The 13304-nt window shown below is 38.0% G+C and overlaps 1 protein-coding gene across 1 annotated transcript; it reads left to right on the top strand.

The window, feature by feature from the left end:
- Nucleotides 1–4000: 4000 nt before the first annotated feature.
- Nucleotides 4001–5556, top strand: LOC134227821 (peptide deformylase, mitochondrial-like). Its single transcript, XM_062709499.1, has 3 exons — nt 4001–4140; nt 4196–4587; nt 5197–5556. The coding sequence occupies exons 2-3, from the start codon at nt 4210–4212 to the stop codon at nt 5509–5511; spliced, it is 693 nt and encodes a 230-aa protein (XP_062565483.1). The 5' UTR covers nt 4001–4140; nt 4196–4209; the 3' UTR covers nt 5512–5556.
- Nucleotides 5557–13304: the final 7748 nt, after the last annotated feature.

Below are 13304 nucleotides of genomic sequence, written 5' to 3'. Positions count from 1 at the left end.
CTTCTTACTTTTCACTCCTCACGTCTCACTTTTCACTTCTCACTGCTCACATCGGCCCATAGGGGAAAGAAGTGGCAGAAATGACGCTTAACTTTTAAAAAGAACATATGTCACCTTTTATTCATGAATTAATTTGTGTACTGCAATCAAAAGCTATCATATTGGTCTGTTGATCGCAATATTAAAATTCATTCATGAAAATATGTTTCTTAGGTCATTTTGAAAAAATAAACGAGAATTTTCAGTGTATACATGAAATCTTAAAATAGGTACTTTTTAACTCATTAATGGGTTTCTATGTTTCTTTGTGAAGTTTTTTCTTCCGTGTAAGCTGTGTATTCTATGCTGTCAGTGTGCCGGTTTCGAATAAATTGTGTCTTGGGAGAACATAACCTAGAAAATCGATAGCTTATTTGTTACGAAATAATGATGTCTCATAACTCTTTGAATATTTACTATTTTTTGAGAAGTGCCATCATTATGAAACTCAATAGTGAACAAGAAGAAAACATTCCCCATCGAATGCAACTTGTAGCAAAATCGATTCAGGTTTAGTACTAGAAAAATTGGCTAATGTTTCAATGTGCACACACATACGCACACACACACACACGGACACACACACGGACAGACAGACATTTGCTCAGTTTGTCGAGCTGAATCGAATGGTATATAATACTATGGGTCTACAAGCGCTCTATAAAAAGTACGTTTTGGGAGTGAAATGAAAGCCTTTCTGGTACAACTTTGTTGTACGAGAAAGGCAAAACGTTTCGCTATTCTGAGAAATACCAACTTTGAGAATAATGTCTCGAAGTTGGATCCCAGTTCGAAACCCTTTTGGAAATTAACGAAAATTCTTAAAAAACCTCAAAAGCCAATTCCAGCGCTTAAAGGTAGCCTCACACCTCGGGAATTTGGTCCGCGGATTTTTTCCCCATGTATTTTTACATATGCGATGTTTTCGGGATTTGGGCACGGAAAATCAAAATCCCGGCCCCATTTAAAATGCACGGGGATCAAAATCCGGCGGAAAATTTTCCCGAGGTGTAAGGTAGCCTTAAAGAGGGAAATAAAATTTTATTAACAAATGGCGAAAAGGCTCAAAAACTTGCTCAGCAGTTCGAGAGTGCCCATAATTTTAGTCTAGGTCTCACTAGTCCAATTGAGGATCAGGTTACACGGAGCTTCGAAGACATTCTCAATCAAGAGAATGTTTTTGACCCTTCGTTGGGAACTAATTTGGATGAAGTGAGATCTATTACTAGAAAATTTAAAAATATGAAAGCCCCAGGTGATGATGGTATTTTCTACATACTTATCAAAAACTTCCTGAGAGCTCTTTATCCTTTTTGGTTAATTTATTTAACAAATGTTTTCAATTGGCATACTTTCCAGATAAATGGAAAAACGCCAAAGTTGTTCCAATTTTGAAGCCGGACAAAAATCCAGCTGAGGCTTCTAGTTATCGCCCAATCAGTTTGCTTTCTTCAATAAGCAAACTGTTTGAAAAGATTATTTTAAATAGAATGATGGTTCATATTAATGACAATTCTATTTTTGCTGATGAGCAATTTGGTTTTCGCCATGGGCATTCAACTACTCATCAGTTATTAAGAGTTACGAACTTAATTCGGCTCAATAAATCTGAAGGATATTCGACTGAAGTTGCTCTTCTTGATACCGTGGACCCCCGATAATTTGAACGGTACCTCATTCAAATTAACGGGGTTCATTTTTAATTTGAACTTCTGGTTACTCTATTTGCATCAGAAAAACTGGTTTCTGGCCGCTCTCTTTGCTGGTTTGTTTTGATTCTGCGTTCCGTTTCACGATGTTTCATTTTTCTTCTCTCGATTCCACGTGCTAAATGACGTTTGAACCATTTTTAATTTGAACGATGTTCAAACCAACGGGGTTCAAATTAAAAAGTGTTCAGATTAAAAGCGGTCATATTACCGGGGGTCCACGGTATAGAGAAAGCATTTGACAGTGTTTGGCATGAAGGTTTGATTGTCAAATTGATGAATTTTAATTTTCCTCTGTACATTATTAAACTGATCCAAAATTATTTATCAGATCGCTCACTGCAGGTAAACTATCAGAATTCTAAATCTGATAGATTACCTGTAAGAGCTGGTGTTCCCCAAGGCAGCATACTGGGGCCCATTTTGTATAACATTTTTACTTCTGACTTACCTGATTTACCACCAGGGTCAAAAATCTTTGTTCGCAGATGACACAGGTCTCTCAGCCAAAGGGCGTAGCCTTCGTGTCATTTGTAGTAGATTGCAAAAAAGTTTGGCTATTTTCTCCACTTACTTGCAAAAATGGAAAATTTCCCCGAATGCTTCCAAAACTCAGCTTATAATTTTCCCATATAAGCCGAGAGCTTCTTATTTGAAACCTTCTAGCAGACATATTGTCACTATGAATGGGGTTCCAATTAATTGGTCTAGCGAAGCTAAATATTTAGGACTTCTGCTAGATCAAAAATTAACTTTTAAAAATCACATTGAAGCCCTTCAAGCCAAATGTAACAAATATATTAAGTGTCTATATCCACTTATAAACAGAAAATCAAAACTTTGTCTTAAGAACAAACTTTTGATTTACAAACAAATTTTTAGACCTGCCATGTTGTATGCTGTGCCAATTTGGACTAGTTGCTGCAATACAAGAAAGAAGGCACTTCAGAGGATTCAAAATAAAATTCTGAAAATGATTCTGAAGTTGCCTCCGTGGTATAGTACCAATGAACTTCATAGAATTTCTAATATTGAGACATTGCAACAAATGTCCAACAAAATAATTTCCAATTTTAGACAAAAATCGTTGCAATCTTCAATTGCAACGATTAGCTCCTTGTACCATTAGTATAAATTAGGTTAAGTTTAGTTTAAGTAGAAAACATTGTAATTCCTACATGGTTCAATTCAACCAGAGGAAATATTCTAACTGCCAGAGGCAATTGAAATGTATTAATAATAACTAAAAATGTAAAATAGCAAATAAGGATGATAGTGTTAAGAAAACACGGAACACCTAGTCTAAGAGATGAATGCATGTATTAGATAATTAGCAAATAAAATTAGTTAAAAAAAAATATGGTTTAGAATTATGCGGGTTCAATTATTGGCAGGGGGGTTTTTGTCGACCAAATTTTATGAAATTTTGCCACAATATTCTTTGATATGCAAAGAATATTTAGGCCAAATTTGAGCAGAGTTCGTAATGCTCACTCAATCTCAGGAGCACATGATTTTCCCTCACGAAAGTTTTCGGGGAGAAATCGCTTTTCGGGAAAGAAAAACAGCCTGGAGAGTGAAAACAATGTTTCGCTCACTTCGATTGCCGCCAAACGTTGGTTTGCTCTTTTTCATTCATATTCGAGTCTTTTCGTGGCATCATCAATGTAAATGGTAGTAGCTTATGAGGAACAAATAACTTAACGCTTTCATACAGATAGCGTGGTAATGTGGCTAAAGTATGCGCATCCCCATAGCTATTATTGTTACTATTCTGGGTTCGAATCCCGACGCGGCCATACATTTTTGTAATTGTTCTGCGATAATTCTCGCGAAAAGTGAGTGAGAGGTAAAAGTATTGAAACGAAAAAGGATTTTCATCTAACAGGCAAGATTCTCGTTTATCTTCCAATGCTAATTCTAGAGAAAAGATTGATGGGTGAAAGATGATCCTCAACATAAACAACGAAACAAGATTTTCCCTTGGCCCGAAAAATGCTTGCTTTGGTCTCATTGGAATGAAAAGTCGAAACCCTGAATTTGAGCCTAGTCAGTCATAAAAAACCCCCCTGCCAATAATAGAACAAAACCTGCCAAAGCCGTCATTCCCCCTATATATTTTAAAATATATTATAAAATTTTGGCTTCAGTTCGACAACCAAATTGATTCTATTCGCACCACCCAGGTGTGAATGATACATTTTTATCCAAGTTGTCCAACGTCAAAATTGAACCTAAAACCGATGAAATTGGAGAACCAGTATTAAAATACCCCAATGTACCTTACAATCGTGAGTGCCTATTTTAGTTCATTTGTAATCAGCTGTTCATGTGAATTCATTCGTTAAAGTAAACAACCCAAAAGCACCGGACATCGTCGTTTTTGTTGAAGGTAGGTATTTGTTTTCTAAATTATTTCTTTCCTAATTTATTACATAAAATTTTAGTACTGTCAGCTAAAATGTTGCCTCGGTACCTACAAATACGATCCATCTCGACATCGTCCAAGTTAGCTTCGTTCGGGCGATGGTACCAGTCACTGTGGCAGAGCAAGACGTCGTCGAATGAACCCCCGTACGGTCACGTAACTCAAATCGGCGATCCGGTGCTGCGACAGAAGGCGGCACTTGTTCCCGTCGAAGCAGTTAACTCACCGGAAGTGGCATATCTTGTTAAGCACATGATCAATGTTATGCGTAAATATGACTGCGTGGGCTTGGCGGCACCGCAGATAGGCATTTCCCTCAGGATTCTGGTGATGGAGTTTGAGGAACGGTTGAAGAAGCACTACACCAACGCTGAGTATAAAATTAAGCAAATGGACACGTTGCCGCTAACGGTAAGTAAGTTGGTTGATTCTTGATGTTTCACACTCTGGCTGGATGTTGTAAAATTACTCTATAGAACTTTTTCAGTTACATATTCTGAAGTTGGTTAAACATTCAAAATTGACTAGAAGACAATACTTTTCGCACTATTGCTCTTAAATAAAAGGTCAGTTGTGCAACCGATCAAATGCAATTTCGTTCGATGTTTTATTTTTTAGTTTTTTTAACGACAATTTTTTTATGATACATTTGTACACCAAAAACACATTATTTGCTTTCGCTTTTCTAAGCCCTTTGTCCTGCATAAGAGTGTGCGTTACGCGAACTGCCCACAATTCTACTCGTATTTTGCATCAAATTATTTACAAAACCAGAAAATTATTAACAAAACCTGTCGTATATTATAACAAATTAAGTTGCTAAAAAACTTAGGAAATTCAAATAAATTTATCTAAACTGGTTTTAAAGTAAAATGAAAGCATTTCGGAACAACTTCTTCGTATGAGATCAAAAGAAATTTTTACTATTTAAAAATTATTGATACTTTCGCATTTTTATGGATATTGCTCAAACAAAAGCGAACAAATTTTACAAAATCTACTGATAGTTAAAATTTTAAGGTTTTCATCAATCCAGAACTGAAGGTGACAAACTACGAAAAAATAAACTTCCCAGAGTCTTGCGCCAGCGTGAAAGGGTACAGCGGGGAAGTGCCTCGATACGGGGAGGTTGTGCTCAGTGGGCTTGACGGTAAAGGCCAAACCAAGGAACTGACCCTGAAAGGGTGGAATGCTCGCATCGCGCAGCACGAAATGGACCATCTGAATGGGGTCGTCTATACGGACGTTATGAAGCGAGAAACGTTCACCTGCTCCTGTTGGCATGCTGTTAATGAACACAAAGGCAGAGTGCGAATATCCTTCCATCAAAAGTGAGAACGATCATTAAACAGGTTAGAAAATATACTCTTTTAATCATAAGGTTTGTTATATTGCATAACTTTTATTTTTGAGAAAGTTGCCAAAATTCTAATGTTAGTAATAAGCGGTTAAGTTTAAGCTGGTAGCGTGCAGAGCATTCAATGATGGCAATAGAAAAATAACCAAAGTTATTAAATGACTAGGAACTAAAAAACCAGGAACGTATTATTGTTTACTATGAAACTAAAGCCTATGCAGTACATAGAAGAAGCCCACATTTTACTTGATCGTTATCAGCACGTCGCCAACCATTTGTTTAACTAGGCTCAGTCGTGGAAAATTTTCTGCTTCGCAGTCTACGCAATTGAACAACTTCACATTTTCTAGTTACCGATATTTCGGCGATATACTATCCCTAAAGAAGGTGTAATACAGTGGCGTAGCGTTCATAAAAAATAACATTAAATGACATTAATCGCTTTTATAATATGAAATTTTATAGAAAAAAAATCACTGTACGCTCAATTTTGTCACATCTAATAGGCGTATTTTGAAATTATTTTCAAATAAATGAACTTTAGAGAAAAAATTTCAACCATTTTATGTACGCATACATTAAAGGAAGGGATGAATATTGAAATGCATTAAAACAACCGAGCCAACAATTAAATTTCCTTTGGAATTTTCGAATATATTCATCTAATCCTTGTGTACGCTCAATTTTGAGAGTGACTGTAACTTTTACTTTTACTTTTACTGACTTTCGAATGACGCATAGACATGATTGAATACAATAGTAACATACTCTTTTTGACCCTTCCTTCGGAAGTGTCTATAATTTCGCTTTGTATGCGTTACGCAGGTGTGTTACGTATTAATCTATCAATAAATCTCGTAAATTATTATATAAAATGTATGATATTTGAAACAAATTCACTTTGACATTGAAAATATAATTATAACAAATGATATGATATGGAATTATGCCTATTTTTCTGATTTGTTTCAAACAAACAAATGATTTTAATTGAGGAACATATAGAAGCATGTACAAAAAAATCTTCTCAGAAAAGCAAAAACGTAAAAATTGGAAGGGATTTCAAAAATTTCTTCAGAGGAAGCTAGATAGTAAATGTGAGCATGTTTTGAGACACTAATAGATCACTTGTATGCATGTATGTGTGCGTATGTATGCAAATTCTGAAATTTACTACCATAAAAATCTCGCTCATTTTTAAGGTATTGAACAAGTTTAGTTTTACCAAATTAGGCATCCATAAGGCGAAATATATGTTATTATTGAACGCTATTAAATTTCGCTCAGATCAATGACTGATTTAGTTAGTTCTGGACTGGATTAATTAATGTCGAGGTCTCTGGAAATTACGAGTACAGTATATGCAACCAGCGTTATGATAGTTACTAACCATGTCACAATAGTTATTCAATCCGACGAGCGCCTTATAGATAGGCAGCATGAAGTACAGTACGTTATCATTCGTTGAGTTGTCTCTCAACCCATGACATCCGCCTTTGGGTAGGCAATTATTTTGTCACTTTCACGGTAAATCGCCGTGGGAAGCTGAGTAGTTTTATCTCGTTTTAAATACTGGAGTCTGGAAAAAATTTCCTTATAACTAAGGAAGGGTCAAAATCTCACTGTAGGTGGATTAACCTGGGTTTTTGTTATTCATTCGTTCATTTGGTAGGCTCAAATGCTGTCGGGCGTTACGGAGCCGAGTAAAAAAAAACTTTAATACAATTTTGTAACCTAACGCTCAGATATTAATGTTAGTTTGGGGCATCTGCTGTCCATTTGAATCTCCACATAGCACTGCGCATGCTCCATTATCTTTCGTCTCTCTCCCACTAACCAATCTTATAAAAAATCAAAATAACAATTGTATGGGCCTTTTTACGAGACGTTTAAAAACAGCTGATTTTATCGTCAATTGACAGTTCTTCTATGAAAGTGACAGCTTCGGACTTGCGGGCCTGTTCAGCGGTTATAAACAAGTGCAGTCTCGGCAGTGTCACATGAAAAGGCCTATTGAATTAGGCGATTGCATTGACAACACATATGAAAATCTCGATATAAATCGATAACTAGTTTTAAATAATGTAGACAAATGGACAGGTGCCGCTTCAAGCTAAATATAAACACTGAAAAATGCAAAAAACAAGCAACAAAAGAAAATAGCGATAAGTCTTTGTCCTCATCTGCAGAGGATAAAGACAATGTTGCGTTCCATTTTATCTGCAACAATCATGGAGAAGTAATTGTTGTAAACTTTTCAAAATGCCTTAACTTGTATATTTCAGAAGTGTACAAATAACGTTAACAGGTTAAGTTTATGTCTAAACATTGATAACTGATACTTATTTAACCAAAAACAACGCCGAAAACCGACCACTTCTTTAAATGCGCGGCAAGCGATCATTGTCCTATTATGTTGCAGTTTGGGACAAATGCTTATTGCGAGTTGAGTATGTCCCAATATTTACAAGAGAGGACAATGTTGTTGTTTTGCATACCCTGGTCTTAAGTGAAGTAACCACTAGAGGCAATCTTGTAATCAGGACCAAAACAGGAAATTTACCGAATTTTCATCGTCCCGAATCCATAGAAAGAAACATTTCCACTCCAAAAATAATCGATCCCATGTTTTTGTAAACAAGATGGTTTAAGCAAAGAGTTTATGAACAACCCATAAGAGTATAAAAACAATAGCCCGACTTTTGTTTAATCAATTTCGAAGTTTCCGATGCAACTGATGTTATGCGTGAGTAATAACCCCAGTAACATTTTGGTTTTATGCTGGTTTTATGGTAGCCATGAAGAGCACATTATGGTTTTGAAGAGCGTCATAAAACAAAAAATGTTACTTGGGAAGTGTTGGTTGTACGTTCTGGGAAGCTTTCGCTGCTAAAAATATAATAAGCTTGTGAAATAGGAGTTGAAAATTAAAAGTTTTGTCTTGCATCGATTAATGTTGACCTTTCTGTAATAGGCCCTTATAAAATGCTACGCGTGATTTTTCATTTTTCACGTTTCCCACGCAAAATAAGGACAAAAGCGAGTAAACAAATGAACTGTCATGGAGCTGTCGCTTCTGTATCAGTTTATAATAACTTTGTTCAATTTTTGAACATATCAAGAAAGATAATTTATCACTGGTAGGTGAATTTGCACCTGTAAAAATGTTCGAAAACCTATTGTTACTATGTTTTTTGCATCAAAGATGCGAAACCTACCAGAAAAGGCCGAAATATAATTTTGGCCTAGTTACCCCTTAGTGCGACGCAGCGAAAGCGACGATACCATGTTGTTCTTCGCGCGGCCACTTGTTCGATAAAAGGATCGGGTTCGACCACAGGGCACCGCGATGACCCATGAAGCCGACTCCGAACCCTGTGCAAGGGACTGTGCAATCTCCGAAAGTTCCGCCACGATTACTCTTCCCTCGTCGGCCACCCTGGCCCCTGGCAGCTCCACAAAGTGAGGCCAGGGATTTGGGTCGTGATGTGGGTAGAGTCCCGCGATGATCCTCTCCAGCATCTCTGGAGACCGCTCTGTAGGGGCCATCGCTCCACGTGTCTTAGCCATTACGACCCTATAGGCCAGATGAATTCGCGTTGGCACTTTGACACAGGCCCTCGAAGCAGGCTTTTTTGCTTGATCTAATCTCAGTCTTCAGAGCGGCTTCAGCAGCCACAAACACCACCCGTCGTTCAACACGCTCCTCTTCTGTGCGTGCTGCAGGCGCGGCGCAGGTTCGCAATTGCTTGAGTCCACTTCCCGAGCAAAATCGGTTAACAAAATGAGAGCAAATTGATATTAAGCTCTGCTGTTAAGATTATATTGAAAACAAAATTTGATGTCAATTGTTAGTTAATACAAATTGATATCGCAACATGTTTTCAATATGCATTCCTCAGTTATCATAATGATAGCAGCTTTACATCAAATTATGCTGTCGATTATCTAAAGTGTGTTTTACGAAAATCAAAAGCAATTTGCAAACAAAATATGCTGTTGTTATTATGAATGCTCATAAAAATAATCTAATTGAATACTCATTTTGATACCAAATTAAAAATCTTATGATATCAAATTTAGTATTCATGTTGATTTCATTAACAGCAAAATTTGTTTTCAGCATGATTTTACAGTGTAAAAATATCCTCTCATTTTTGCTGTGTTAACCGTTAATCCATACAAAACGAGATCAACTGGAGTAATCAAATAATTGACATCATGGCAGCAAATTTTGATTTCAGTTTGATTTCAAACTTTGCTCACATAATAAGTCGGTGGCCTCCCGAGCAAAGTTTGAAATCAAACTGAAATCAAAATTTGCTGTCATGATGTCACCCCTTCTTCCGTCCGCTGAATGCTGGTTGTATAGTCGATACTGTAGCGAACTGCCAGGTGCTCGCTATGAGTGTAGCCATCATCTACCCCATCAGCCGTCAAACAATCCAGCATACGACCGAACTGCTCGATCGACCATCGAGGAGGCGCATAGCAGCTGCAGAAGAAGACCCCGTTGACTTTGGCAATGACGAAGCCCTCGTGTGTCGAAGACACCAACTCTTGGACTGCCCGTTGTCCATATCGCCGCCATTTTAGACCCATCGGTAATCCAATTATCGTTCCTGGCGGGTAAGGTAAGGATCCGCTATGATGGCGATATCCGTCCCCCATTCTGTCTGACACAGCAGTTGCTGGGCTGCATCACAGTGGTTCAGGTTTAGCTGCGTTACCTGCACTGTGATTTTGCAGCACGCTTAAACGCCGGGCCCTTCGAACCTCCCATGGGGTGCTTGCTGTTCACAGCTTTGCTGGAACAAATCAAACAATTGGGAGGGTTCGTGCAGCATTGTGCCTTATGTTCCTCCGCAGCGTCGGCAGAGCTTGCTTCTGTCAGGGCCTTTGCAGTCCCATTGCTTGCGTCCCGGTTCCAGGCACTTAAGCAAACTTCGAGTTGCTCGTATATGCCCACAGGGCACATCGTCCATCCCACCTTAACGCTCCCTAACTTGACTACCTTGGAGGCTTCCGCTACCTGTATCCGAACCAATGCTACCTGCGTCCCTACCGGACCTTTCTGTAGCCGAACGGCTGCGGTGGGCGTCTCCACTTCACACTGTCGCCGCAGTGCCGTGACGAGCACTTCGACTTCGGTGATCTCGTCCAGGTCTTTAACCTTTATATTCACCTCCGCCTCCGAGGCCGAAAGCCCATCGCGTTTACGGTTCATCGCCCCCATAAGCCATGGGCCGTCCATAACCTCTACCGGCGTAGCCGAGGAGAAGGTTAAGGGGTTATCGCCTACACTACTACCACTAATTGAAGAATTGACTTGGTTTTCCATTTTGGTCCCACGAGTTGCTCGGGAAAAGAAGTTCACCATGCCAGAGCCCAGCATGACGCGGTATGGGACAATTACTGTGGAGGGTGCCCAGGTACCCCACAGGCTCCGTTAAAGGCCTAGATCAGTATTTCACCCCCCTGGCCATGCATCCCCTCGGCACGGGTCGCTTAACGTCTTGGGATTAGGTGTTAGGTGTTAGGGACGATGGTCCCTGTTGAAGTATAGTTTCAACGGGATGTTTCCGATCTTATGATTCTCGGCCGGAAGCGAAATGAAACACGTATAATCCGGTGATGGCGAGAATATAATTTCCTGTCACATAGAACATAACAAATTCAGTTGGTATTAGAATAGGTTTTAGTTTAGGCAATACTTGGCAATTGTATATATCTAAGTTGCCTTCATGCTAAATAATAAATTCATCAATCATGCACATTTATATGTATAGTGCATCGTTCTCAACTAATTATTATGCCTAGATGTAAATACATTTTATAATAACTTACGTTTAGTTCCCTTTATATAATTCCACGTAGTTTACATGGTTCAAGTAGATAAGCTGTAGTCGTAAATCCTATTAGGTTTATTGTAAGTTAGCTTATAAGGTTTAGAGTTCATTTTGCTGTAGTTTTACTCTTACCAATTACTTCACCTCACCTAGTTCATAGTGTAGCGATTTGGGGATCTTCTGGCAGCACGAATAAATACAACACACGCCGAAAATAAGTTCAATTCTCTTACCTTTTATTACACTTCGTAACTTTGCTCCGCGAGCACAACCTATCGTGACTAGCTCACTCACTGACTTAATGTGTGCTTGGTCTACTTTGATACATATTCCTTTTCAAACTCTACTATCCTACACATAGTAGCATGTATGGCGAGTGGACAATAGGTCGCGGAATATATTCTATCTATAGCCCGTTTTTATCCTTTCGGGATATTACTGAACCGAAAAGGGGTCACAAAAAGTGTTTAATGCTCAATAACTACGTCCATTAAAGAGCCCACTACAACAAAAAGAACTTCTTTAAAGACAAACATATACTAAGAAGGGGTTACACATTTTATTTATTTTAAAATAACTTTTAATTTATTTTCAAATAACTTTTTAAAATCTGATCAATAATTACAATTGAGATTGAGAGCATTGAAAAAGATATAAAATTACACGGTTCGTTGCTCATTTTTCAATCGATGTAAAGATACATCAAAATGCATTTATTTTTCCACCAAGAAAACTTTATTTTTACACAATCATGTAAATTTCAACCCATGTACTTGAAAACATTAAAGCAACTAGGAATGGGCGTTTTTCGGAAAAATATCGATACTGCCGAATCGATGTTTTTATTACCGAAATATCGATGCCGAAAAATATCGGCGTTAAAACATCGATATTCCGATACAGTGTTGACCCGATTTTGTCACTCCCCGATTTTGTCACTCCCCGATTTTGTCTACCCCTGATTTTGTCTACCCCCGATTTTATCACGTTTTCGACCCGATTTTTTCACGTTTTCGACCCGATTTTATCACGTCCCGATTTTGTCACGTTTTCGACCCGATTTTGTCACCCCAACAATTTTTGTCATTCTTTTTATTTTCGTAAATAATACCACAAACAACATTGATTTTCATGAAATAACTTTCACCGCCTGTAGCTTATTACGAACAACTTCTGAGTACCTGGGAAACATTCTGTAAGCAATTTCGACAAGAAATAACGGGTACCGTTCACGCATTTGGCCTTTCCAAGGCATAAAATGATTCATATTTGTGGAATGAATTAAAAAATTGGAAATATTTTTTTTTCCAATTTTGTCACATACCCTGTTTTATCACCCCAAAATTCACCAGGGGGGTGATAAAATCGGGATATTAATGTATATCGATACGTCCGAAAAATTAAAAGCAAAACCAAAAAAAAATGGGAATTTTAGATTTCCCATCTCAGATAATCAAATCACACATAAAAGATTCGCTGTTTTTGACAGATTGTGTCTATAGATAGTGGAATATATAGATGAGCGAAGATAAATCCTCTGTCTCCAAACGAACTGTCAAACGTGTCTCCAAACGAGCATGACGTCACGATTTCAATGGAAATGTTAAGGGCTGTGACGTCATATTCGCGCGTGCACGGTCAAAAAAATCGACTCAGCCATGCTTTCGCTCATCTATAGATTCTACTATCTATAATTGTGCCCTCGATTGTGCCTAATGTGCTATATTTTTACTTGAAAAAAATCGAAATCCGATATCAGCTACAAAAAATCGATACGGTCAAATATCGAACATGAAAAAATCGATACAAAATATCGATTAATCGGAACGAAAGTATCGATTCCCGATATATCGTATCGGTATCGCCCATTCCTAAAAGCAACATGGAGGCAGAACTCGTCATCTCGTCAACTCGTCGTCAAT

The sequence above is a fragment of the Armigeres subalbatus genome, chromosome 3, assembly GCF_024139115.2.
Source record: "Armigeres subalbatus isolate Guangzhou_Male chromosome 3, GZ_Asu_2, whole genome shotgun sequence".
Classification (NCBI taxonomy): domain Eukaryota; kingdom Metazoa; phylum Arthropoda; class Insecta; order Diptera; family Culicidae; genus Armigeres; species Armigeres subalbatus.
Note: the sequence above shows the minus strand (reverse complement) of the source record. Positions and strands in the feature narration are given on the sequence as shown.

What these genes read in the sequence shown, in the direction of transcription:
- LOC134227821 (XM_062709499.1), top strand. Translation starts at nt 4,210, where the DNA reads ATGTTGCCTCGGTACCTACAAATACGATCCATCTCGACATCGTCCAAG. An exon ending in TGGACACGTTGCCGCTAACG is followed by an intron (nt 4,588 to 5,196) that starts GTAAGTAAGTTG and finishes TAAAATTTTAAG; the next exon opens with GTTTTCATCAATCCAGAACT.